Source organism: Mustela nivalis, assembly GCF_964662115.1.
Source record: "Mustela nivalis genome assembly, chromosome: 4".
NCBI classification, from domain to species: domain Eukaryota; kingdom Metazoa; phylum Chordata; class Mammalia; order Carnivora; family Mustelidae; genus Mustela; species Mustela nivalis.
Genome location: NC_139023.1, coordinates 6,759,457 through 6,787,090, shown reverse-complemented (window position 1 = coordinate 6,787,090; position 27,634 = coordinate 6,759,457). Strand labels below are relative to the sequence as shown.

Sequence of the window (27,634 nt, the reverse complement as noted above, 5' to 3'; positions counted from 1 at the left end):
GTTAAGTTAAACATTACAGAGCAAAAACTGTGCCAGACTATGTTCGAAGTGCTTTATGATTATTGACTCAGTTATTCCTTAAATAATGACTCATTTAATCCAGAAACTTTAATTCTGAAGGCCATGTTCTTTTTCTAACATCTTAACTTTATTTTACTTTTTTCAGTGTTCTAAGATTCACTGTTAACGCGCCACGCCCAGCGCTCCATGCAGTCCGCGCCCCCCTTAAGACCCCCCACCGGGCTCACCCCTCCCCCACCCTCTTTCCTCGAAAACCCTCCGTTTGTTTCCGAGTCCAGTCTCTCATGGTTCGTCTTCCTGGGATCCTAACCCTTTTTATCACATATGTCATTTACAAATATATTTTTCCACTTAGTAGGTTGCCTTTTAGTTTTGTTGATTGCATCCTTTGCCATGAAGAAGCTTTTTATTTTGATGCAGTCCCAGTGGTTTATTTTTGCTTTTATTTCCCTTGCCTCAGCAGACACATGTAGAAAAATGTTGCTACAGCCAATGTCCAAGAAATCACTGCCTGTGTTCTCTTCTAGGATTTTTATGGTTTCACATCTCATATTTAGGTTCCCAGTCGGTTTTGAGTTTATTTTTTGTGTTTCTTCTAAGAAATTGGCCTACTTTCTTTTGCATGTAGCTGTCCAATTTCCTCAACACCATTTGTTGAAAAGACTCTTTTCCTTATTGCATATTCTTTCCTCCTTTGCTGAAGAATAATTAACCATAAAATTGTTGGTTTATTTTTGGGTGTTCTATTTTATTTATCGATGTGTCTGTTTTTTGTGCTGTACTATACTATTCAGTTACCGCAGCTATGTAACATAACTTGAAGTCTGGAATTGTGATGCCGCCAGTTTTGTTCTGCTTTTTCAAAATTGGTTTGACTCTCTGGGGGTCTTTTGTGGTTCCATACAAATTTTAGGATTATTATTTTATAGTTCTTTGAAAAATACTGATAGGGAGTATATTAAATGATTGCTTTGGGTAGTATAGACTTTTTTTTTTTTTGTTAAAGATTGTATTTATTTATTTGACAAACAGAGATCACAAGCAGGCAGAGAGGCAGGCAGAGAGAGAGGAGGAAGCAGGAAGCAGGCTCCCCGCTGAGCAGAGAGCCCGATGCGGGGCTCGATCCCAGGACCCTGAGATCATGACCTGAGCCGAAGACAGTGGCTTAACCCACTGAGCCACCCAGGCGCCCTGGGTAGTATAGACTTTTTTTTTTTTTTTTTTTTTTTTAAAGATTATTTATTTATTTATTTGACAGAGAGAAATCACAAGTAGTCGGAGAGGCAGGCAGAGAGAGAGAGAGGGAAGCAGGCTCCCTGCTGAGCAGAGATCCCGATGCGGGACTCGATCCCAGGACGCTGAGATCATGACCTGAGCTGAAGGCAGCGGCTTAACCCACTGAGCCACCCAGGCGCCCCTAGTATAGACTTTTTAATGATTTTTTTTTAAATAGTCCGTGAACACAGGAATGTCTTTGTTTTTGTTGTCTTGAATTTCTTTCATCAGTGGTTTTGTAGTTTTCAGAGTACAGGTGTTTACTTTCAAGTTTATTTCTAGGAATTTTGTTTTTGGTACAATTATAGTTGGAATTGTTTTCTTAATTTCATTTTCTGTTGCTTCATTATTTGTGTACAGGAATGCAATGTATTTCTATACAGTGCTTTTTTTTTTTTTTTAAGATTTTATCCATTTATTTGACAGATCACAAATAGGCAGAGAGGCAGGCAGAGAGAGAGAGGAGGGGAGAAGCAGGCTCCCCACTGAGTGGAGAGCCTGATGTGGGGCTGGATCCCAGGACCCTGGGATCACAACCTGAGCCAAAGGCAGAGGCCCCAGCCCACTGAGCCACCCAGGCACTCCTATACAGTGCTTTTATATACTGAATTCATTTATCAGCTCTAGTAGTTTTTTGGTGGAGATTTTAGGATTTTCTATCTTTAGTACCATCTCATCTGCAGAATGAAAGCTTTACTTCTTCCTTGCTAAATTGGATGCCTTTTATTTCTTTTTGTTGTCTGATTACTGTGGCTAGGACTTCCAGTACTCTGTTGAATAAAATCAGTGAGAGTACACATCCTTGTTTTCTTTCTTTTTTTTTTTCTCTTGTTGCTGACATTAGAGAAACTGTCTCTTGTTTTTCAGCAGAAGTGTGACACTGGTGGTATATAAGCCCTGAATTATGTCGAGGTATGTTTCCTCTAGAACCGTTTTGATGAGGGTTTTATTACGAATGAATGTTCTGTGTCTTGTGGTTCTTTTCCTTCATCTTGTTGATGTGTGATAAATCACACTGATTTGTGAATATTGATCCACACTTGCCTCTCGTGAATAGATCCAACTTGATCACGGTGAATGATTGTTTTAATGTATTGTTAGATTTGGTTTGCTAGTGTTTTGTTGAGGAATTTTTGTTTCTATGTTCATCAGAGTTATTGGCCCATGGTTCTCTTTTTTTTGTGGTGTGTTTATCTGTTTTTGGTATCAGGATGATACTGATCTCATAGAATGAATTTGGAAGTTTTCCTTCCTCATTTTTTCTTTCTTTTCTTTTCTTTTTTTTTTTTTTGAGTATTCAGAAGAGTGAGTATTAACTCTTTTTTAAGTGATATAACTTGTTTGTGAGGCCATCTGGTCCTAGAGTTTTGTTTTTTGGGAGGTTTTTTTTTTTCTTAATTCAATTAGCCAACATCATTAATTTCAGATGTAGAGTTGAGTAAATTCCTCAGTTGCATATTAAAACCCAGTGCTCATCACATGACGTGCTCTTCTTAATATGCATCACCCAGTTACCTCAGCCGCCCACCCACCTCCCGTCTAGCAACCCTTAATTTCTTTCCCATAGTTAAGTCTCTCATGTCTCCCTCTCTGATTTCTTCCCATTTGTTTTCCCTCTCTTTCCTGATGATCCTTTTTGCTGGTTCTTACATTCTTCATATGAGTGAAACCATAATGTTAATTGTCTTTCTCTGACATTTTACTCAGCATAATACCCTCCAGTTCGATTCCTCTTGATGTAAATGGTAGGATTTATCTTTCTGATGGCTCAGTAAAGGAGGTTTTTTTTTTTTTTTTTAATTATGCTTCAGTTCCATTGCTGGTAACCCATCTGACCAATTTCTATTTCTTCCTGATTCAGTTTTGGTAGGTTATGTGTTTCCAGGTATACCAATTCTTCTAGGTTGTAGAGTTTTTTCACATGTAAATTTTCATAATTTTCTTAAAATGGTTCATATTTCTTTGGTGTTGGTTGTTGTTTGTCCTTTTTCATTAGTGATTTTGTTTATTTGGGTCTGCTCTCTTTCTCTTTTTGTTGAGTGTGGCTACAGGTTTATTGATTTTATTGATGTGTTCAAAGAACCAGCTGGTTTCATAATCAGTTCTATTATTTTTTTCTTTTGGTTCCTATATCATTTATTTCTGCTCTAATTTTTGTTATTTTTTTCTGGTTTTGAATTTTGTTATTTTTCTAGATTCTTTAGGTATAAGGTCAGGTTGTTTATTTGAGTTTTTTCTTTTTTCTTGATGTAGGTCTGTATTGATAATAACTTCCCTCTTTGAACTGCTCCCAAGGTTTTTGAATGGTTGTGTTTTCATTTTCATTTGTTTCCATGTAATTTTTGATTTCTTCTTTGATTTTTTGGTAGGCCCATTCATTATTCAGTAGCATGTTATTTAACTTCCATGTATTTGGGCCCTTTACAGATTTTTTCTTGTGGTTGATTTCTAGTTTCATAGCATTGTGTTCAGAAAAGATGTGTGTTATGACTTCGATCTTTTTGAATTTATTAAGATTTGTTTTGTGGCCTAATATGTGATCTTTCCTGGAGAATGTTCCACATGCATTTGAGAAGAACATGTATTCTGCTGTTTTAGGATGCAGTGTTCCACATATATATGTTAAATTTATCTGGTCCATTATGTCATTCCGAGCAAATGTTCTTTTATTGATTTCCTGTTTGGATGATCTGTCCATTGATGTAAGTGAGGTGTTAAAGTCCCCAACTATTGTATTACTGTTGATGATTTCCTTTACATTTGTTGTTATTTACTTTATGTATTTGGGTCCTCCCATCGTGAGTGCATAAATATTTTCAATTATGTCATCTTTTTGGGTTGTCTTCTTTTTGATTGTGTAGCACACTTTTTTTTTTTTTAAGATTGTATTTATTTATTTGACAGACAGAGATCACAAGTAGGCAGAGAGGCAGGCAGAGAGAGAGAGGAGGAAACAGGCTCCCTGCTGAGCAGAGAGCCCGATTCGGGACTCGATCCCAGGACCCTGAGATCATGACCTGAGCCGAAGGCAGCGGCTTAACCCACTGAGCCACCCAGGCGCCCGTAGGGTACTTTTTTTGTCACTTGTTACAGTTTTTGTTTTAATCTGTTCTATTGTAAGTATTGCTACCCTTTCTTTCTTTTTTCCTTTTTAAAAATTCATTTACTTATTTATTTGAGAGAGAGAGAGCATGAGATGGGGGAGGGTTAGAGAGAAGCCAACTCCCTGCTGAGGGGGGAACCCAGTGTGGGGTTTGATCCCAGGGCCCTGGGATTATGACCTGAGCTGAAGGCAGATGCTTAACTGACCAAGGCACCCAGGCACCCCATACTCTGAGTTTCTTTTGACATCCATTTCCATGATCGATGTTTCTCTGCCCTCTCACTTTCAATCTGCAGGTGTCTTTAGATCTGAAATGGTTCTCTTGTAAGGCAGCATATAAATAGGTTTTTAAAAATCTACTTTGTCATTCAGAGTCTTTTGATTTGAATGTTCATTTATATTCAAAATAATCATTGATAAAATGCATATTTATTGAAAATTTTGGTACTTGTTTTATGGTTTTTTGTTGTGTTATTTTTCAAGGCTGCTGTGTAGAGCATGGGGGAGGGGCATGAAAACAGGGCAGTGAAAGTGCCCCAGAGTTCTGTTCTTACTGAGATAAGCTGCGTCTTAGATGTTTTCCCTTACTGCTGCAAACTTTTGGCTAATTTGAAGAGTTCTGAAAAAAGTTGGTTTTGATAGATTTTTTTCCCCCAATGCTCTTTTTTCTTTTATAGAGGAGATTTTCAGAGGTCATTACTCCATCATTCCAGTGTACTTTCTATGGAGTTAGTTTTTTTGTTTTCCTTTTTTTAAAAGACTCTATTTATTAGAGAGAGAGCACACACATACATGAGCAGAGGGAGAAGAAGCGGGAGAAACAGACTTCCTGCTGAGCAGAGAGCCCAATGTGTGGCCTGATCCCAAGACCCCAGGATCATGACCTGAGCTGAGGGCAGATGCTTAACAACTGAGCCACCCAGTCGTCCCTATGTTCTTCTTCTTTTTCTTTCTTTTTGAGGTAAAATGTATGTATATATATATACATACATATATACATACACATATATGTATGTATATATATCTGTATAATATAGATATATATATAAAAGATATAGATTTATATCTATATAAAATGTATATTAAAAATGTATATATGTAGAGTGAGAAATGTTTAGATCTTCATTGTACTATTAAATGAATCTCACAAATGCATACAGTTGTATAATCCAAATCCTTGTCAGGTTATAGAATATCACTAACACTCCAGGAACTCCCTTCATGCCACTTGCCAGTCTGTCCTCACACCATCTCCTCTACTCCTGACACTGTTGCTCTTCTGAAATTTTTTAACTATAGATTTGTTTTGTCTTTTTTAGAACTTTGTATAAATGGGACCATTCTAATATGTGCTATTCAGTGCAAGGCTTCTTTTTCCCAGCAGATGTTTTAGATTCATCCATGTAGTTGCATGAATCTGTATTTTGTCTTTATTGCTGCATAGTATTCCATTGCACAAAAAGGTTTGTCCATTCTCTTGTTGATGGACACCTCAACTGTTTCCACATTTCAGTTGTTAGTATAAAACTAAGCCTATGGAAAAAGGCCGAGTCACATTCCTCTAGGGACTAAATTGCCCCACCTGGAGGCTTTGCTAAGGGCAAAGGGCAATCCTAGCCTGACTGACACTTAGCTTCAGCCTGTAAGGATCTGTAAGTCTACTTACAGATCTGTAAGTCTACTAACCATTCCTTTGGAAACTTTATCTCTAAACCCTCCGAGATACATGTTGACAAACATTTCCAAGCATATGGCCCACTGATACACATCTAAAGGGTCTTACATAATGGTTTTATTACTTACCAGTAATAAATAACCAGTAATGAATAACCTTTTTCCCAAACAATCGCTAGCCCCTCAAGGTCTTGGAAACCTTACTTCCAAAATTCCTTAGAGACTTGCGCCATCCCTAATCTCTTCCCAATTTGCAGTCCTCACATCCCCAGGGCAGCAGCTCTAAACCGTTTTTTGCACCAAAGACATCTCAAGAATTCTTTCTTGTCCGTTGGCTCCAAACTCTATGTCATTGAACCTTATCTATATTCTAAGACTTCATCATATGGAAATATTCGGTAAATATTGGATGGGGAGGATAGATAGATAGGTAAATCTATACAGATTTGAAGAAACAGCATAAGTAAGAATTGTACATCTTCAAAAAGAAATTCTGTTGGCTTTTATTTGTACATGAGGACATGGTTATTATTGATTTTTCTAGATTGAGGAACCAAGTTTAACTTAAGACTGATTTCCCAAGGAGTTAATATGGATTAAAGTAAGTAGAATTAATACATATTTTCTTAGTGTGGTATAGTCCAGGCTCTTCATTCCAAGGACTGTAGGGTAACTATACAAAAGGTGATGCTCCTAAAAAGTTTCCTAATTATTTGTTGGAAGTTCTCTTTAATTATCCACTGAATGAATGAAAGAATGCAAATCTTTTCAGTGTATATTACATATACGCCATAGATGGTGTTTGAAGAATGAGGAGAATTGCGCTTGTTCTCGTAATAGTGTTGGGGCCCAAAGTAATCTCAGGGAAAGTGATCTGATGTTTGTCCTTGATGGTTTGTATTCTAATTGGAAATAGCAAAAATTATGAAACAATGACTACCAATGAAGGAACTGTATGATCAGTGCCAAATGAGTGGCTCAGACAATAAATAATATATTCATAGAAGAATGTGCTCATAAAGACCAGGAGCATTCAGATGAACACTGTTGTGTCTATTTAGACAAATGGCCAGGAAGGGAAAGCATATCCAATTAGAGAAGTGTTATAACTAATGGTATAGGAGGAAGCCAGCCGACCAGGCAGGTAGATTGGTAGAGTCTCTCAGAGATGGGTAATACTTTTTTAGGATTCTATAGTGTCTGGTTCTTAGTTTTATAGTCCAGAAACACTCATTTTTTTTTCTAATCATCCAGAGTAAAGAATTAATGTTCTTAAAGAATTAATTCTGTTAACCAAACGTACAAGAGACTAAGACGCAAATAAAAAAAGACAGTTTATTTATTTATAATGAGGACCTCCCAATGACTGGGAAAATTGAGTCTGGTATCCAAGTCATACTTTTCCTGTATCGCAGCATCTGGGAAGTTGAATTAGTAACCTGAATGTTGTCTGGTGAGCATAGAATCAAAACATAGAATCAAATCAAAGAATAGAATCCTTCTATTCTTGCTTTAAATGGGAATTTGCTTTAGGGAAGAAAATTTTGTATATGTTATCAATGTGGAGAAGAATTTGAAAAAAAAAAAAAGGTATCTTTTTTGGGATAATAGCAAGCCAACTATTACTTGCTACATCTACAAGCAATACTAGGTGAATCATTTGAATAAAAAGCTAAAGCTAAATTACAACTCTTCTTAAACTTATTTTCTAATTTTTTCAAAGCTCTTGCGTACTTCTTTTCTTTGTATTCACTGATCCGAGTTTAGTTTTGAAAGAAAAGAAGAGTTAAGGAAATATTCCGTCTTTAGTTTCAGTTTCAGATGCTGCTGGTTTATCTTTAAGCTTTTAATTATGGCATCAGGCCAAAAGAAACAGTCTGCCCTGACTGATTTGTTTTGGGCCAAGAAAAGAAATGCTTTCCGAGAAACCAGTGTGCTTAAAAGAAGTTTCCTAAAAAGTGAGCAGGAGGAGTTCAGTGATTTCTGTAGACTGGGAATTCCCTCAGTTGATGTACAGTGTACCTTGGAGGGTGTAGGAGTGGAGGGCATAACTTTCCTTTTCACAGATTTCTTGTTTGTTTTGTTTTTTGTTTATGTATGTGTGTGGGTTTTTTTTTTTCCCTAGGTAGGCTCCATGCCCAGTGAATTTGAATTTTTTGAATTCACAACCCTGAGATCAAGACCTAAACTGAGATCAAGAGTTGGTTGCTTAACCTACTGAACCACCCAGGCACCCCTCCCTTTTCATAGTTTTGATTGAACTCCTACAAGATTCCCTTAGCTGCCAAAGTTTGGTTAATACTGCTTACACACTTTTAAATTTTTGATACATTTTATCGTTCACAGCCAGTCTGAGCAAAGTGCAGAGTGGGTGGTAGACCCTTAAAATCATCATGATTGGGAGATCTGAGAATAGCTTCTGTTGGGATCCATTTTAGACCATACAGTTTTCTGCTTTCTTCAGTTTATGGGATGATGGGATGGGCTAGGCATCTAGAGATACAGTATACAGTGGTGTCTTTCACTTGCTCTGTGATCTTAGATGTTAGCTGTGTCTGTTCAGTTTTCTTATATTTAGATGCTCATTGTAACACCTAATCCATCTACCTTTAAGGTTGTTCTATAAGATGACAGAGTATTAGAAGGGTATTTTAACAAATCTAAATGAATTTTTTACCAGCCAGCATTTTCACAAATATAGCCAGTTCTCTGGCCAGATTTTAGTTTTTCTCCTACGTGCAACAAATAGTATTTTCTCTCTGGATGGTGAAGTTGTTTGTGTCGTCAGATGTTTCTGTTATTCAATAGCCATAGGTCTGAGTCTCTGGATAGAGCTGAGGGTTGGAATCATGCAGTATTTACTCTTAGGAAAGGCCTTGTTTAGACAACTTGGCTTAGCTATGATAAAGTATACTGGGAATTTACAAAACAAGATGATGATGCCATTTTTCACTTCATTTTCATTGTGCTGTAACTCCTAGCCTGAAAAATAAAACAAAAAAAAAAAAACAAAAAAAAAAAAAAAAAAGAAAGGGAAATCCAGAAGAATTGGCAAGGAAGAAATACAACTTTGTAGAGATCATCTACATAGAAAGCCCAAAAGAATTTACTCAGTGTTAAAGTAATATCAGAATCGATCAAAGTAGATAGCTAGAAGATCAATGTATTATGTTTTCTACATCAGTAACAAATAATTAAAATGTCATTTTAAAAGAAAAAATTTATAGTGGCAACAGTAGGCATTCAAAAACATGAAATGATCAGGAATAAAACGGACAAAAGACAAGCAAGACTTGTTTGTTTACAGGAAATGTAGATGAATTTTTCTAAAATCTCATCAAATAAAATAGTGGTGAGATTAAATACAGAGTGATTACTCTTTTTATAAAGTTCAGTATAACTAAAGTTTAATATTTTGTTTAGGCATGTTTATAGAAATATTTTTTAAAAATGAGAGAGCAGAGGTTGCATAACAATATGAGTGTAGTTAATGCCACTGAACTATACGCTTGAAAATGATAAAGATAGCAAAATGTTATGTTTCTTTTACCACAGCTTAAAAGAAAAGGGTATAATAAACACAGAACTCGGGATATTTATTATATCCTGAGTTGGAGGAGAGAAGGAAACATGACAGGGAAGGAACATAATTATACCTTTATTTTAAGTGATTGTGAATGTTCTCATGAATTCATGGGTCTTCATGGTATTACAAACATATATGTGTGTGTATATGCGTGCATGGATCAGAGAAGACAATGTATGTATCATCAACTAAATGATTAATCCAAATCTATACACCTGAAATTCTTTAAAAAATTAATTTACCATAAAGTCCTCACTTCAGGGAAATAGTTTTAGATCCTTTATTTCTCCTTTGAAGAGGAGCCAAAGAAATGCGGCCTAATTATGCCACTACTTTTCTGAGTCATTTTATATCTTAAGCATTGGGGAGTTTCCAAGAATCTCTGTTAAATTATGGCAATATTTTGGTTTAGTAGAGTGATTGATGTGTTCAAATTAACCTTCTATCCGGAGAGGGTCATTGAGTTGTTAATCCAGACATCAAAGAACCGAAGAGGGAGAGATGGAAAGACTATGATTAGTAAAGTAAACAATAAATGTGCTGGTGTGAGATGAAATTAGGGGATAGGCGAAGAAGACAGAAGGTGGGAATTGGTTTCCTTTTCGATTCCCTTTCCCCCTCTCTCTTTCTCTCTTGTGTCTCTATTTTTTTAAGCTTTTTCTATATTTTTCTCTTTAACGTCTTTCATTTTTCTTTTTTTTCCTCTGTCTCTTTTTCTTCATAGCTCTAGAAGGCTGGAAGACAGTGGTTTAGTATATACTGGTGAATCCCAATACAGGGACTCTGTAGTTTTGCTTGGTTCCTAATATAAGAAAACTGAAGGATGGCTGATTTTTGTGCTAACTGCCTGAATAAACTACTTAGTGTTAGAATTTATTTTATTAATAATATATCAAAATTAATACCATATGTTTTATGCTAAGATGTGCTATCTTTTTCTGGGATTTTTAAATTATTTATTATTATTATTATTTTTTATTATTTATTATTATTAGTTTTTGATGCAGTGTTCCAGGATTCATTGTTTATACAGCACCCAGTGTTCCATGCTATACGTGCCCTCCTTAATGCCCACTACCAGGCTCACCCATCCCCCACACCCTCCTCCCTTCTAAAACCCTCAGTCTGTTTCTCAGAGTCCACAATCTCTTATGGTTTGTCTCCCCCTCCAATTTCCCCCAATTCATTTTTCCTTTCCTTCTCCTAATGTCCTCCATGTTATTCCTTATGTTCCACACGTAAGTGAAACCATATGATAATTGACTGTCTCTGCTTGACTTATTTCACTCAGCATAATCTCCTCCAGTCCCATCGTGTTGATGCAAAAGTTGGGTATTCATCCTTTCTGACTGCTGAGTAATACTCTGTTGTATATATGGACCATATCTTCTTTATCCATTCAAGGGTTGAAGGGTATCTTAGCTCTTTCCACAGTTTTGCTATTGTGGACATTGCTGCTATGAACATTGGGGTATAGAAGGCATCTGTATCTTTGAGTAAATACCCAGTAGTGCAGTTGCCAGGTCATAGGGTAGCTCTGTTTTTAATTTTTTGAGGAATCCACACACTGTTTTCCAAAGTGGCTGTACCAAATGGCATTCCCACCAACAGTATAAGAGGGTTCCCCCTTCCCCACATCTTCTTCAACATTTGTTGTTCCTGGCTTGTTAACTTTTGCCATTCTAACTGGTGTAAGGTGGCTGTGCTGTTTTTTAAAGATTTCATATTTAATCTTAAATTTATCACATTTGATCTTAATGATCACTTTATAAGGTGTACAAGTATCCCTTGTATTTTGGAAGCTTGTGTTATGCCTGCCTTTCTTTCTTTCTTTCTTTCTTTCTTTCTTTCTTTCTTTCTTTCTTTTTTTATTTAGTTGAGCCAGAGAGAGCAAGCGAGCAAGCATGTCCAACGGGGGGGCGAGGCAGAGGGACAAACAGAGCCAGAGAGGCATGGTTCCATCCCAGGAGTCTGAGAGTCTGAGATCATGAACTGAATCGAAGTTGGACACTTAACCAACTGAGCCACCCAGGTGCTGCGTGCCACTTCATTCTTAACAAAAAGACATGTTAGTATCTGTTTTTGAGAATTGAAAGGAATCCAAAGAGGATTTTAGCCTTTATGGAAAAAAGTGAAAAGTGAAAGGGTGTTCAGCGTTTGTTTTGCAGAGCCATTATAGAGACAGCGCACACCTGGAACAGCAAGCATGGCCCACCAAGCCGCAGCCCCTGGAATGACACCGAGCATCTCAGCATCAGGCTGCCGTAACTTTGAACTGTGTCTGTGAACATCTGTCCTTCATCTTAATTTATTTTGGGCATTTGTTAGCAGGATGCATCCTAAGGTATCTGAAAAGCCTAAGAGAGTTTTTTTTTTTTTTTTTTTAAGATTTTATTTATTTATTTGTCAGGGATAGAGGGAGAGAGAGTGAGCGAGCACAGGCAGAGGCAGAGGGAGAAGCAGGCTCCCTGCCGAGCAAGGAGCCCAATGTGGGACTCGATCCCAGGACACTGGGATCATGACCTGAGCCGATGGCAGCGCTTAACCAACTGAGCCAACCAGGCGTCCCTAAGAAAGGTTATTTTTTGGGTCTGGGAGCTCTCAAAAATTTCCCCGCATAAATCAATAGTAATTATTTCTTTGCTTTATGACATTTTAACTTATGAAAGATTTCACAGGAATGCTCTACTTTCAGAAAGCAGAGGAAATCTGTACCTGTTCTATAATAAGCCAAAGTAAGATTCTATAGGAGGATTGCCATTTAGGCAATCTAATTCCAGGGTCTCATAACCACTTTACTGTACTGCCTCTGCAAATTGCTTTTATAAGCCTCTAGTGACAAAATCTATGACATCAACCAACAAATCAGCGTATCTGGTCATCTGAAATTAGTAGCCTCGGTTGTCCTCAGGAAGAAACAGTTTTCTTGATGAATCTATTTGACCCAGGATCATGAAGAGTATCACACAGGGACCTAGAAGAAAACTGAGAGTACACTCAGCTGGAATTCTAATAGGGATTTAATGAAGGTGTGTGCAAGACTAAAAGAATCATGGTATGCTGAGGGCATTGGTGGGAAGTTCATATCTCAAAAAGTGGCAAAGCAAGGAAAGAATGTTATTGGAACCTAGAGATTTGCTCATTCCATATTAACAGAAATAACATTTTCATGAGAAATAATTGTATTTTCCAAAAAAAATAGTGAAAAGAGTAACATTGTTTTATATTTTTGCAAATCTCTTTAAAGTCTGCAATGTCTGGCTTTAATAGAATATAGCTAGATTCTCGTATTTATTTATGCATTTAATTGTTGCAGTATTATATGCCGGGTAGCCCCTGGGAAACTCATGAGAGAATGAGACTAAAGAAGACAAATAATGCCTTAATATTACCATGAAAATAGTTTTGACTTTTTGGGTGCCTGTGTGGCTCAGTTGATTAATCATCTGACCCTTGATTTTAGCTCAGATCATGATCTCAGGGTGGTGAGATCAAGCCCATGTTGGGCTCCATGGTGGAGAGTCGGAGTCTCTTCCTCTCGCTCTCCCTCCACTCATGCTTGCGCACTCTCTCTAAAATAACGATTTTTTAAGATTTATTTATTTTTGACTTTATAGACTTCCTGCAATATCTCAAAGACCCCTGGGGAGTGGGGTGCCTGGGTGGCTCAGTCAATTAAGTGTCTGTCTTTGGCTCAGGCTCAGGTCATGATCCCCATGTCCTAGGATTGAGCCCACATGGGGCTCCCAGCTCAGTGAGGGGGTCTGCTACTCTCTCTCCCTCTGCTCTTCTTCCCTGCTTGTGTTCTCTCTCTCAAATAAATAAATAAATCCTAAAAAAAAAAAAAGTAAAGGACCCCCTAGGGGGTGAGGGTGGTGGCATCACCTGTTGGAAACTATGGTCTTATAACATATATATATGTTTTGTATTACTTTATAATAAATGTATTATATATAAATTTTTATTATTTTTAAAAAAGATTAAAAAAATTTTTTTTGCTTAACAGAGCACAAGTAGGCAGAGTGGCAGGCAGAGGGAGAGGGAGAAGCAGACTCCCCGCTGAGCAGGGAGCCGACAGGGTCTCCATGCTAGGACCCTGGGATCATGACCTGAGCTGAAGGCAGACACTTAACTGGCTGAGGCACCCAGACGCCTCTGAATTTATATATTTTTTAAATTATTTTTTAATTTATTATTTACTTGACAGAGAGAGAGAGAGATCACAAGTAGGCAGAAAGGCAGGCAGAGAGAGAGGAGGAAGCAGGCTCCCCACTGAGCAGAGAGCCCCATGTGGGGCTTGATCCCAGGACCCTGAGATCATGACCTGAGCTGAAGGCAGAGGCTTAACCCACTGAGCCACTTAGGTGCCCCTGAACTTATATTTTAAAACAAAATAAAAAACAGAACAATAATGACAAATTAATGACAATACAGATGATTCACAAGATTTTCAGTACTATAACTTAGAAAAACACGTATTTGAAGCATCTTTGAATTTTCTAAGAACATTGTTCAATACAACATTTACCAGCTATACAAATGTTAAGGTTACTTACTATGCAACTAGAAGACCACTTGGTGCAGAATCTGGTGAAAACCTTTTGATTTCTGGTGCTCCAGGCACCAAGAGTTTTATTTTAATAGCATGGATGCTACAAGAATTCAAGCAAATATGATATGATCTTAGTCCTGAAAAAGCAAATATTGTAGAATAAATGACAGCTAGCCGTGGACACTCAGAAATCATCAAAGGTATCCTATGATTACTGAAAGGAGTCTTAGAATCTCTTAGAGGAAGGCATTGTAAGCAGGTAAGAATGATGTGTTATAGTAGAGGTAGGAGTGGTGTATTTTGAAATGTACATGTTTGGGTTGGTTTAGGAAAGAATTATGGCAGGTAACTTTTTTTTCTTGTGAATTCAGAGAATCATTCTTATTTCTTAGAAAATGATTCTTCTAATACATTAGTTTTAAATTATGTTACTGACCAATTCACCTCTTTCTATCAAAATGTCTTTTTGGGACAGTGTGAGCCTTAATTTTGAGAGTTTCACATCCCAAGATATATTTGAAATATTTTCTTCTTTTAAAAAATTAATTGTATACAAAAACAGCAAGAAAGCAATGTCTTGGATAATGTAATATTGAAAATTAATTTCCTTAATAATAGTTCAGGTTTTCCTGTAATACAGAAAAAAATTCATGCCTAAACTTAGCCATTCTCAGAAGTCTTTTTTTTTAAATTTAAAGTCAATTAATTAATGTATAATGTATTACGAGTTTCAGAGGTAGAGGTCAGTGATTCATCAGTCTTGTATAATACCCAATGGTGATTACATCATGTGTTCTCCTTAATGTCCATCACCCAGTTGCCCTACCCTCCTCCCTCCAGCAACCTTAAGTTTGTTTCCTATGATTAAGAGTCTTTTATGGTTTGGCTTCCTCTCTGATTTCGTCTTGCTTTATTTTTCCCTTCCTTCCTCTATGCTCCTATGGCAGGTAACTCTTGAACAGAGTATGGAAAAATGAGTAGGTGTTGGACAAGTAGATGAAGGAGAAGGGCATTTCAGAGAGAAAGTAGCATGGAAGTGACCAATAATTGAATACGATGGGGTTAGAGAGTTTAAGGAGGTAACAGCAGCATTTTATAAAGATAGACTAAGCAGTGCATACTTTATACAGAAGGCAGTGAGAAGGTGTTGGAAGAATTTTTTTTTTAAAGATTTTATTTATTTGACAGAGATCACAAGTAGGCAGAGAGGCAGGCAGAGAGAGGGGGGGAAGCAGGCTCCCTGCAGAGCAGAGAGTCTGATGTGGGGCTTGATCCCAGGACCCTGAGATCATGACCTGAGCTGAAGGCAGAGGCTTAACCCACTGAGCCACCCAGGTGTCCCAGGTTGAAAGATTTTAAAAGGAAAATACCAGCTTTGCATTTTAGAAGGTATCAGAGAAAACCAGAGTTGAACAAAATTTAAAGCAGTAAAAACACATAATAAAGAAGTATATTAATTCTATGTGGATATATTTAGTACATACTCAATACCCAAACATAATTATAATCTTTTCTAGTACTATCATGCAAAATTATCCCATCTATTTATAAGCTCCTTTTAGTTAATTAGAGGAAACAGTTCTGAATTTCTAAATCACTGTAAATATTTGGTATCTCAGGTTATATATAGTTAAAACTCAACCTACAGTGGGGCCTGGGAGGCTCAGGTGGTTAAGCATCTGCCTTTGGCTCAGCTCATCATCCTGGAGTCCCAGGATCAGCCCCGAAGTCCACTCCCTGCACAGTGGGGAGTCTGTCTCCCCTGCTCCTTCTCTCTCTGTCCTCAAATAAATAACATCTTTAAATATATATATCCCAACCTACAGTTTTCTTCGCTAAACAGTATCTTCCCCTGATTTCCCTGTTTGTGTTAGTGACAGTATTAACCTTTTAAACACCGAAATCTCAGCTTTTCCTGATTCCCTGCTTTGCTTTCATTTCAGATTCAGATCCTTAGCTTTTTCTTTGATTCCTTTCCTCAGCTTCAGCCGTCACATCTCATCTGTCATCTTTTGTTAAGTCTTAATGATTTTCTTTCAGCAGTGTAATTTCGTCATAATTGTTTTCACCCTTATTACTTCAGTTTAGCCCTTATTTTTTCTATCATGATAAATATGCACACATACAGGTTAACATTTTAACCACTTAAAAGTATACAATTCAGTGGCTTTAAGGGCACTCACAGTGTTATACAATCATCACTATTCTCTAAAGTTCTAACCCTTTTTTACTACCCAGACAGAAACTCTGTACCCATTTAGCAGTCCCTCCTCATTATCTTCTCTCAGCGCCTGACAACCACTAACCTGTTTCCGTTTCTATGCGTTTCTAGATAATTCATACAAGTGGAATCTAGATATTCTAGATAATTCATATCCTAGATAATTCATATAAATGGAATCATACATATGTTACCTTTTGTGTTTGGTTTCTTTTACTTAGCATCTTCTCCCACCCACCCCAAAGTTTTTGTTTATTTTAGAGAGCGAGTGAGAGAGACAAACAGTACAAGTGGCGGGGCAGGGGCGCCAAAATGAAGAGTTGAACACTTAATTGACTGAGCCACCCAGGAGCCCCTTAGCATCTTATTTTTGGGGTTAATCTGTATTGTAGCCTATGTCAGTATTTTGTTTCTTTTTATGGCTAAATAGTATTCCATTGTGAATATACACCACATTTTCTTTAGCCATTTATTGTTTGATGGGTATCTGGGAGTTTCTACCTTTCAGCTATTGTGAATAGTGCTGTCTGAACATTTGTGTGCAAGTTTTTGTTTGAATAACTGTTTTCATTTCTTTTAGTTAATACCTAGGAGTGGGATTGATGGGTTGTATGGTAATGCTGCTCAACTTACTCCCCTTACTTTTCAAACCAGTGTTACCCGAAATGTGGGACAATACCAGGGGGCTCACTGATAATAACATTTAATATTAGTTTAATTAGTCTCATTTTAATTTTAATACCCCTTGTTAAATCATGGAAAGTCTCATTTTTGGTATTAGTATGGTTTTCAACCACATTATCAGCAATGTTCATCTCTCTTTGACAAACAGAGAAGGCCTGAGGTTTTGAAATTTGGCACACAATAACATCTAGCTGGAATTTAGTATTTGTTCATTGTGTTTCCTTTTATTGTTACATTTTATTTCTATAGCAGGTGATACTGATTTCACATATAGCAGTGAAAATTTGCCTTTTTATGTAAATGTAAGTAAAATAAAGGCAGTACACAGATTTGACAAAATACAAAGATCAGAAAATGTGGTAAAAAGTTATGAAGATGGTATTAGAATCACATGAAGTTTACTAAATACAGACCTGGATTATGAAAAAATATTTCTTTTCCCAGTCTTTCCCAATTCCAGTCAACCTTGTGTCACGTTCCCAGAATTTAGAATAATTCGATGGCTCAGTCTTCTATTCTTGAACATTTCTTTTGTTTTTTATTTTTAAAAAAAATATTTTATTTATTTATTTGACAGGCAGAGGTCACAGGTAGGCAGAGAGAGAGGGGAGGAAGCAGGCTCCCTGCTGAGCAGAGAGCCCAATGTGGGGCTCGATCCCGAGACCCTGGGACCATGACCTGAGCCGAAGGCAGAGGCTTTAACCCACTGAGCCACCCAGGTGCCCCTATTCTTGAACATTTCTTGAATCTCCCCTTTATAAAGAGTAAAACTCAAGTCTGTTTAGATGGACTTTTGAAGTCCTTCGTACCTTCACTTCAAACCAATTAGTTTCTGTTGCTGGTCATTCTATTCTCAAATATTTTGAGAGTCTCATGTGCCTGGCACTTTACTGTGAATTAGGACTAAAATGGCTTTCTTACTGAGTTTATACTTGTGGGAGGGAGAGTAGATATAAAGCAGAGGAAGAATTTTTACAGTTATAGTTGCAATAAATAGTGTAATAGAAAAGAAGACAGTGTTATGAAAAGAAATAAATAGGATATCTAGTCTGAGATTGAAGGGGTGGTTTCATGCATGACATCCTGTTGAAAATGTCATTTAAGCTGAGATCTAAGTGATTGGTAGGCATTAGTTAAGTGAAAAAATAAGCAGAAGGAATAGTATTTGCAAAGGTACTGAGGTGGGAAGAATTTTGGCTCAAGTTTATTTATTTTTTAATATGCTTATTTTGTCATGAAGAAATTTAAATATATGTTATCTACTCAATAATAATGTGCTGGTCTATACTACTTCTCTGAAAGAACCAAATTTGTCATGTAGTTCTAACTCAATGAATTTTTAAAGATATTATTAAAAAAAGAAATGACTGCCAATAGTAAAATACTAGGTCTTAAAACCATCCTAGGTATTCATATAGAAGTTTCATTTCATATGGAAGTTTATGTAAGTTAGTGATATATAAAATATATATTTATGCTATATGTCTGTACTTTGTCTTTATACTATATATATCTATATTATAACATACTATAATTTGTGATATAAATTATATAGGCTTATATACAAATACCTTGGATAATAGTTGACATCTCATTATTGCTTTTAGGCACCAGTCAGAAAGCCAGTCAGTAAGAGGGCCTGATTGGAGCCAGATACCCTGCTCTGCTATTCACTTATCTGTCCACTCTCTGATCTGCTTTATGGCTGGCTCTGGTATCAGTGGGAAAGATGCACAAATGATATGTTAAAATTGCTTTTTAAGAAAAGATTTTATTCATTTGAAAAAGAGATTGAGAGCACAAGCAGTGGGAGAGGCAGAGGGAGAAGACTCCCCGCTGAGCTGGGAGCCCAGTGGGGGGCTTGATCCTGAGACCTGGACATTATGAACTGAGCCAAAGGCAGATGTCCAACCATTTGAACCATGTAGGTGCCCCTCTTTTCTGCTTTTAAATAAACAAATATCTAGGTATCTATATAAAGTGCTAAATCAGCTAAGATTTTTGGTTTCATACAGAGAAACCAACACTGACTGGTTAGCTTCAAAAGAAAAGGAATTTGTTAGTTGAAGAATCTGTAGGAAGACTGAAGAATCAGGCTTAGAAAATGGAAAACCGCGAGAGGGCTAGGTTACCGGAAGGACTAGCCATAGTCATGCTACAGGAATCCGTGTTAGGAAGCCACAAATCTAAGATTTATACTACTACCTCTACTGCCACTTAAATACCTTTTTTTTTTTTTTAAACTGATAACATCTTTGTAGTGCCGGCTGGAGTTCAAAGTCTAGGGTAGGAGTGGTCCTGCCACGACCTTGCTCTGGCTGCCTGGGAGGATCTCCTTCCTTTGCTTTTTCTCTTTTGACCTCCAACCCAGATTCCCATAATAAGGGATTTTCCCTGAGTAAGAAGGGGTTTTGGACCCAGGAAGACCCCTTTAAAAAAAGATCACTGTCTTTCACAATTACCCATTAAAATATATTTCTAAACAATTCTGTGTGATGACAGGTAGCTGTTTATTTCTTGAAATACAAGTTAAAATTGTTAAAGGCATCTCAATTTTTAGAAAGCATATTGTTTCTGTTTTAAGAAAGTTTGTGATATTTTACTACAAGAAAACGATTTTGATTTTTTCTCAAGTTAAAATTATCTAGATAACACCAAATTTCATGGTATAGGCATGACTAAAAAGTAGATTATGTGTTTTTCTAAGAAAAAGAATCCTGGAGTACAGATCTTTACCCTCTTTGGTTAGGTTTAATCCTAGAGATCTTACGGTTTTTGGTGTGATTGTAAATGGGATTGATTTCCTAATTTCCCTTTATGCTGTTTTATTATTGGTGTATAGAAATGCAACAAAAATTTCTGTATATTGATTTTATTCCCTGTGAATTCACTGAATAGGTGTATCAATTTTAGCGATTTTTTGGTGAAGCCTTTCAGGTTTTCTATATAGAGTATCATGTCCTCTGCAAATAGTGAAAGTTTGGCTTCCTCCTTGCCAATTTGGATGCCTTTTATTTCTTTTTGTTGTCTTACTGCTGTGGCTAGCATTTCCAGGACGATGTTAAATTCGTAGTGGCGAGAGTGTAGATCCCTGGCTTTTTCCTACCACAGACAAAAAGCTCTTAGTTCTTCCCCATTGAGGATGATATTAGCCATAGGTTTTTTTGTATATTGCCTTCATTATGTTGAAGGATGTTCCTGCTAATCCTACTTTGTTGAGGGTTTTTATCATGAATGGATGTTATACTTCGTCAAATGCCAAATTACGGAAAGAGCCTAAATATCCACTGATTACTGAAAGTATAAAGAAGATGTGATGTATACACACACACACACACACACACACAGTGAAATATTGTGATATATATATATATATATATGTATATATATATATATATATAATGAAATACTACTCAGCAATAAAAAAGAATGAAATCTTGCCATTTGCAATGACTCGGATGGGGCTAGAAAATATTATTACACTGAGTGAAATAAGTCAGTCAGAGAAATACAAGTACCATAAATTCCACTTATATGTAGAACTTAAGAAACAAAACAGATGAACATGGAGGGGGGTAAGACAAACCAAGAAACAAAGTTCTTTTTTTAAAGGTTTTTTAAAAGATTTTATTTATTTATTTGACAGAGATCACAAGTAGGCAGAGGCAGGGAGAGAGACAGAGAGAGAGAGAAGGAAGCAGGCTCCCTGCAGAGCAGAGAGCCCAATGTGGGGCTTGATCCGAGGACCCTGGGATCATGACCTGAGCCGAATGCAGAGGCTTTAACCCACTGAGCCACCCAGGCACCCCCCAAGAAACAAAGTCTTAACCATAGAGAACAAACTGATAGTTACCAAGGGGAGGTAGGTGTGAGGAAAAATGGGTTAAATAGATGATGGGGTTTAAGGAGGATGCTTCTGATGAGCACCCAGGTGTTGTATGTAGGTGTTGAAGCCACCTGAATTCTACACCTAAAACTAATATCACACTATATATTAACTATAATTGGAATTTAAATTAAAAAAAGAAAACCCCAGAAAGTAGAGGTGATTGCCAGACATATGCATATACTCATTTTTCAACATTTTTTGGTAGACAAAAGTGTTTTATATTTAAGTTAAAATGTATCCAAATTATTGCTACAATTTTTAAGTATATATAAAACCAAAATGCACAGTAAACACACATATCCTTATTGCACATCTCAATGAAAGGGGTACGTGGGTGGCTCAGTCGGTTGAGTGTCCGACTCTTCATCTCAGCTCAAGTCTTGATCTCAGGGTTGGGAATTCAAGCCGTGTGTTAGGCTCCCAGTGTGGAGCTGACTTAAAAAATAAATAAATAAAACCAAGCCACCACAACAAAATCTCAGTGAAAAAAAAAGTTGCTAAAAAAATAAAATTAAAGCCAGAACTACTAATTCAGTTATGAAATATTTATAGTCTTATCTGTTTCCTTAGCTTATAACTTTTTTCATAGTACATTTCATGAATTACAGCCTTTTCATAAAATGGTAATATACATAAGAACATATATGTGCTGTTATTTTGGGAGAAAAGTGTGGATTTGCATTAAAAATTATTTGGGGAATGTTTATTACACACACGGATGCATTCAAATATACAATCTTGACTCCAGTAATAATGTTAATATATCCATTGTAAGTGAAAGTTGTAATATGGCAGGATAGATCAAGTACAAACACATAACTTCTAGATACAGAAATATTGTCTTGGACACAAAAGAATAGTTCTCACTATCAGATTTCTGAGGTTTGCTGACATAGAAGTGAATGAATGTACTTTGCAACAGGCAGGAAGAAAATCCGTTTCTTACTGTGGAATTCTTATCACTTTAGTTGTCACGGTTAAACTTGTTCTAGGTTTTCAAATCCTCTTTCCCCAGGACTTCAGGACTTCATACAGTTTGATGTTTTAAAAAATTCATTCTTTGAATTTTCTGAAATGAGAAAATGAGAGTTTTTTTTTGGCATTGTGCTGTTCTTGTTTCCCAGTGATTAAGTTGACATGTAAAAACTTCCGGCGGAAAAAGAAAGTGAAATCAAAGCCCTCTTATCAAAATGCTTCACACAAAATCCTAGCAGAACAATCTTTTCTTCAAGTCTGTTTTCTCAAAAGATCTGTCTTGGTTAAAATTAATTATAAAATACCAGTAATCTGATACCCTACCTTGATTATAATGCTTGCTTGTTTCGATTTGGGATTTAGGCATCTTTGTCCTTTACGTGCTTTAAGGTTGATACTGTTAAGGGAAGATCCAAAATAGTTTTAAGTTTTGGTTGGAAAAACATAAGCAAAACAAAAGCAAAAAAGCTTCCCACCACTGTCCTCTTTAGCAAGTTCATACTTACATCACTTCTATTTTGTCACAGCTGTTACTCGGGTAAAATATGGTTGCTTTCTCAATATCTGCCACTTTCACTGCTTTTACTCCAGGGCCTATGCAAAGACAGCGTCCCTGTTTGAACATGGGGAAGCCTAAAACAGATCACAGCATCAGTTACTAATACTTCTGTTTGTAACAGATGATTGTAGTTTATAATTCTGGTGAAGAAGGGTTCTCATTAAGGATCAAGATAGCAATCTGTCAGATAGCACTTGACACCGCTGTTACTGGGAAAGGAACATAAGTACCATGTTGATTCTTTTTTAAATTTGTAAACCACTAAAGAATAAAAGGAAGCATGAAAAGTTATTGGAGATTAAGATAATCTCCCTCGTTTCCATGCTCAAGAATATATCCAGAAAGCTAATAATATTATCTCACATAAAATCTTGTTAACAGATATCTAAAACTATTGCTAAAGGCTCTTGCCAGATATTGTAGCCAAATCAAAAACTCCATGAAGTTTATCAATTCTAGCTTCAATAATCATTTCTAGTACCTTAAACACTTCAGACATTGTCTGTCAAAGCAGTAGTAACTTCTAATGTCTGAGATTAAATAAAAATTTACTAAACCTTTTAAGAAAAGATGGAAACAAAGACATTTGAAGCATTAGAAAGTGAATTTATAAGCTAAGAAATAAAAGGTACCATATACCTTGAACAACTGTAGCACAGACTATCACAGTCAAGGCTATAACCATGCCCTTCACACTCATGTTTGTCTTTCGCTGCTGGTGCCGCTGCTTCAGTGTTGATACTCTTCTTGGAGGGAGTAGAAACGCTGAATGTGAAAGAAGGTTCTTGACTGGCATATGTAAGGCATTTTTATACACCTGCAGTCCTCTTAGGACAACAGGAATTCCCCTTCTTGAGTCATGCTCTTTTGCTTCCAAGAGTTTCTATTTTGTTCTCATCTACATGTCACTGTCCTTTCCTGTTTGTATTAGGAATGTGAAAGCACTTTGTAAAGAGCAAAGAGCTATATAAACATAGAATAAGGTACACCCAAATGGGAACCAGCCTTCTCAAATCAGCATTTCCTAGAAATGTATTTCATTCTGGGATTGACCATGGGCAATGAATTCTGATTGCCATTCATTCATTATTTTTTTTTCTTTCGTTTTTTTTTTTTTTTTTTGCCATTCATTCTTTCATTCAGGAAGACTATCTTCCTACTCTGTTCACCCTCCATTCTTCACATCAGTATAAACAAAACATTTTTTTTATTAATTTTTTAAATTTTTTATTAACATATAATGTATTATTAGCCCCAGGGGTACAGGTATGTGAATCGCCAGGTTTACACACTTCACAGCACTCACCATAGTACATACCTTCCCCATTGTCCATAACCCTACCACCCTCTCCCTACCCCCCTCATCCCAGTAGCCCCTCAGTTTGTTTTGTGAGATTAAAAGACTCATGGTTTGTCTCCCTCCCAATGCCATCTTGTTTCATTTATTCTTTTCTACCCCCAAACCTCCCATGTTGCCTCTCAACTTGCTCATATCAGGGAGATCATATGATAATTGTCTTTCTCTGATTGACTTATTTTGCTAAACATAATACCCTCTGGTTCCATCCACATCATCGCAAATGGCAAGATTTCATTTCTTTTGATGGCTGCATAGTATTCCATTGCATATATATATGCAATGGAATATATATATATACACACACACACACCATATCTTCTTTATCCATTCATCTGTTGATGGACATCGAGGTTCTTCCTGTAGTTTGGTTATTGTGGGCATTGCTGCTATAAACATTCGGGTGCACGTGCCCCTTTGGATCCTACATTTGTATCTTTAGACTAAATACCCAGTACTGCAACTGCTGGGTCATAGGGCAGCTTCATTTTTATTTATTTATTTATTTATTTATTTTTAAATAATTTTTTATTTTTTATAAACTTATAATATATTTTTATCCCCAGGGGTACAGGTCTGTGAGTCGCCAGATTTACACACTTCACAGCACCCACCAAAGCACATACCCTCCCCAAAGTCCATAACGCCACCCTCCTTCTCCTAACCCCCCCCCCCCCAGCAACCCTCAGTTTGTTTAGTGAGATTAAGAGTCACTTTTGGTTTGTCTCCCTCCCAATCCCATCTTGTTCCATTTATTCTTCTCCTGCCCCCTTAAGCCCCCATGATGCATCACCAATTCCTCATATCAGGTAGATCATATGATAGTTGTCTTTCTCCGATTGACTTATTTCGCTAAGCATGATACCCTCTAGTTCCATCCACGTCATCGCAAATGGCAAGATTTCATTTCTTTTGATGGCTGCATAGTATTCCATTGTATACATATACCACTTCTTCTTTATCCATTCATCTGTTGATGGACATCTAGGTTTTTTCCATTGTTTGGCTATTGTAGACATTGCTGCTATAAACATTCAGGTGCATGTGCCCCTTCAGATCACTACATTTGTATCTTTAGGGTAAATACCCAATAGTGCGATTGCTGGGTCATAGGGTAGTTCTATTTTCAGCTTTTTGAGGAACCTCCATGCTGTTTTCCAGAGTGGTTGCGCCAGCTTGCATTCCCTCCAACAGTGTAGGAGGGTTCCCCTTTCTCCACATCCTTGCCAGCATCTGTCATTTCCTGACTTGTTAATTTTAGCCATTCTGACTGGTGTGAGGTGGTATCTCATTGTGGTTTTGATTTGTATTTCACGTGTCTGTTGGCCATCTGGATGTCTTCTTTGCAGAAATGTCTGTTCATGTCTTCTGCCCATTTCTTGATTGAATTATTTGTTCTTTGGGTGTTGAGTTTGCTAAGTTCTTTATAGATTTTGGACACTAGCGCTTTATCTGATATGTCATTTGCAAATATCTTCTGCCATTCTGTCAGTTGTCTTTTGGTTTTGTTAACTGTTTCCTTTGCTGTGTAAAAGCTTTTGATCTCGATAAAATCCCAATAGTTCATTTTTGCCCTTGCTTCCCTTGCCTTTGTCGATGTTTCTAGGAAGATGTTGCTGCGGCTGAGGTCAAAGTGGTTGCTGCCTGTGTTCTTCTCAAGGATTTTGATGGATTCCTTTCTCACATTGAGGTCCTTCATCCATTTTGAGTCTGTTTTTGTGTGTGGTGTAAGGAAATGGTCCAATTTCATTTTTCTGCATGTGGCTGTCCAATTTTCCCAGCACCATTTATTGAAGAGGCTGTCTTTTTTCCATTGGACATTCTTTCCTGCTTTGTCGAAGATTAGTTGACCATAGAATTGAGGGTCTATTTCTGGGCTCTCTCTTCTGTTCCACTGATCTATGTGTCTGTTTTTGTGCCAGTACCATACTGTCTTTTTTTTTTTATTACTTTATTTATTTCACAAATATTACTTTTTTTAAAATTTATTTATTTTCAGAAAAACAGTATTATTTTTTCACCACACCCAGTGCTCCATGCAATCCATGCCCTCTATAATACCCACCACCTGGTACCCCAACCTCCCACCCCCCCCACCACTTCAAACCCCTCAGATTGTTTTTCAGAGTCCATAGTCTCTCATGATTCACCTCCCCTTCCAATTTACCCCAGCTCCCTTCTCCTCTCTAACACTCCTTGTCCTCCATGATATTTGTTATGCTCTACAAATAAGTGAAACCGTATGATAATTGACTCTCTCTGCTTGACTTATTTCACTCAGCATCATCTCTTCCAGTCCCATCCATGTTGCTACAAAAGTTGGGTATTCGTCCTTTCTGATGGAGGCATAATACTCCATAGTGTATATGGACCACATCTTCCTTATCCACTCGTCCGTTGAAGGGCATCTTGGTTCTTTCCATAGTTTGGCAACCATGGCCATTGCTGCTATAAACATTGGGGTACAGATGGCCCTTCTTTTCACTACATCTGTATCTTTGGGGTGAATACCCAGGAGTGCAATGGCAGGGTCATAGGGAAGTTCTATTTTTAATTTCTTGAGGAATCTCCACACTGTTCTCCAAAGAGGCTGCACCAATTTGCATTCCCACCAACAGTGTAAGAGGGTTCCCCTTTCTCCACATCCTCTCCAACACATGTTGTTTCCTGTCTTGTTAATTTTGGCCATTCTAAGTGGTGTAAGGTGATATCTCAATGTGGTTTTAATTTGAATCTCTGTGAGGGCTAGTGATGTTGAACATTTTTTCAAGTGTCTGATAGCCATTTGTATGTCTTCATTGGAGAAGTGTCTGTTCATATCTTCTTCCCATTTTTTGATATGTTTGCCTGTTTCATGTGTGTTGAGTTTGAGGGGTTCATTATAGATCCTGGATATCAACCTTTTGTCTGTACTGTCGTTTGCAAATATCTTCTCCCATTCCGTGGGTTGCCTCTTTGTTTTTTTGACTGTTTCCCTTGCTGTGCAGAAGCTTTTGATTTTGATGAAGTCCCAAAAGTTCATCTTCGCTTTTGTTTCCTTTGCCTTTGGAGACATATCTTGAAAGAAGTTGCTGTGGCTGATATCGAAGAGATTACTGCCTATGTTCTCCTCTAGGAGTCTGATGGATTCCTGTACCCTATTGTCTTGATGACAGCTTTATAATAGAGCTTGAAGTCTGAAATTGTGATGTCACCAACCTTGGCTTTCTTTTTCAATATTCCTCTGGCTATTCGAGGTCTTTTCTTCTCTTAGAAGAAACTAACTCCCAAAATTTTAAAGAATCAAAAATACCCCCCCCACACACACACCAAATAAAAAGGGTAAACATGATGAAGGGATGAAATATGAAAGATGAAAAAAATTTTTTAAAAATTTCTAAAAAAAGAGTTGGTAAGTTTTTTTGGAGAATAAAGAAAAAGAAAGTGGAGAGAATTTGCTCATGCTGGAGACTAGAACAAAGCCCTGTGTTGGATTTAGGGTATATTTTGATCTTTTAGAAGAAGTTGAATTCTACAAGGCACCTGGGTGGCGCAGTGGGTTAAAGCCTCTGCCTTCGGCTCAGGTCATGATCTCAGGGTCCTGGGATCAAGCCCTGCATCAGGCTCTCTGCTCCGCAAGCAAGGAGCCTGCTTCTCCAACTCTCTCTGCTGCCTCTCTGCCTACTGATCTCTCTCTATCAAAATAAAATAAATAAAATCTTTAAAAAAAAGAGAGAAGTTTAATTCTAGATTTTTTTA

General features: G+C 37.1%; 2 protein-coding genes across 7 annotated transcripts in view; one reads left to right on the top strand and one right to left on the bottom strand.

Annotated features, from left to right (window-relative positions):
- The window catches only part of ART3 (ADP-ribosyltransferase 3 (inactive)), a 148,596-nt gene that overhangs the window by 25,667 nt on the left and 95,295 nt on the right, over positions 1–27,634 (top strand). Inside the window, exon 1 of one of the 6 annotated variants that reach the window (XM_082727027.1) lies at positions 2,155–2,208. The exons of the other annotated variants lie outside the window; for them this stretch is intronic. The gene's annotated coding sequence lies outside the window, so the exon portion shown is untranslated. Of the gene's footprint in view, positions 1–2,154; positions 2,209–27,634 lie in introns of those variants that run through there. 6 annotated transcript variants of the gene reach the window in all.
- Positions 21,536–23,482, bottom strand: CXCL11 (C-X-C motif chemokine ligand 11). The gene is made up of 4 exons (XM_082727035.1): positions 23,179–23,482; positions 22,487–22,613; positions 22,305–22,377; positions 21,536–22,074 (listed from the first exon to the last, which is right to left on the bottom strand). The coding sequence occupies exons 1-4, from the start codon at positions 23,333–23,335 to the stop codon at positions 22,033–22,035; spliced, it is 399 nt and encodes a 132-aa protein (XP_082583161.1). The 5' UTR covers positions 23,336–23,482; the 3' UTR covers positions 21,536–22,032.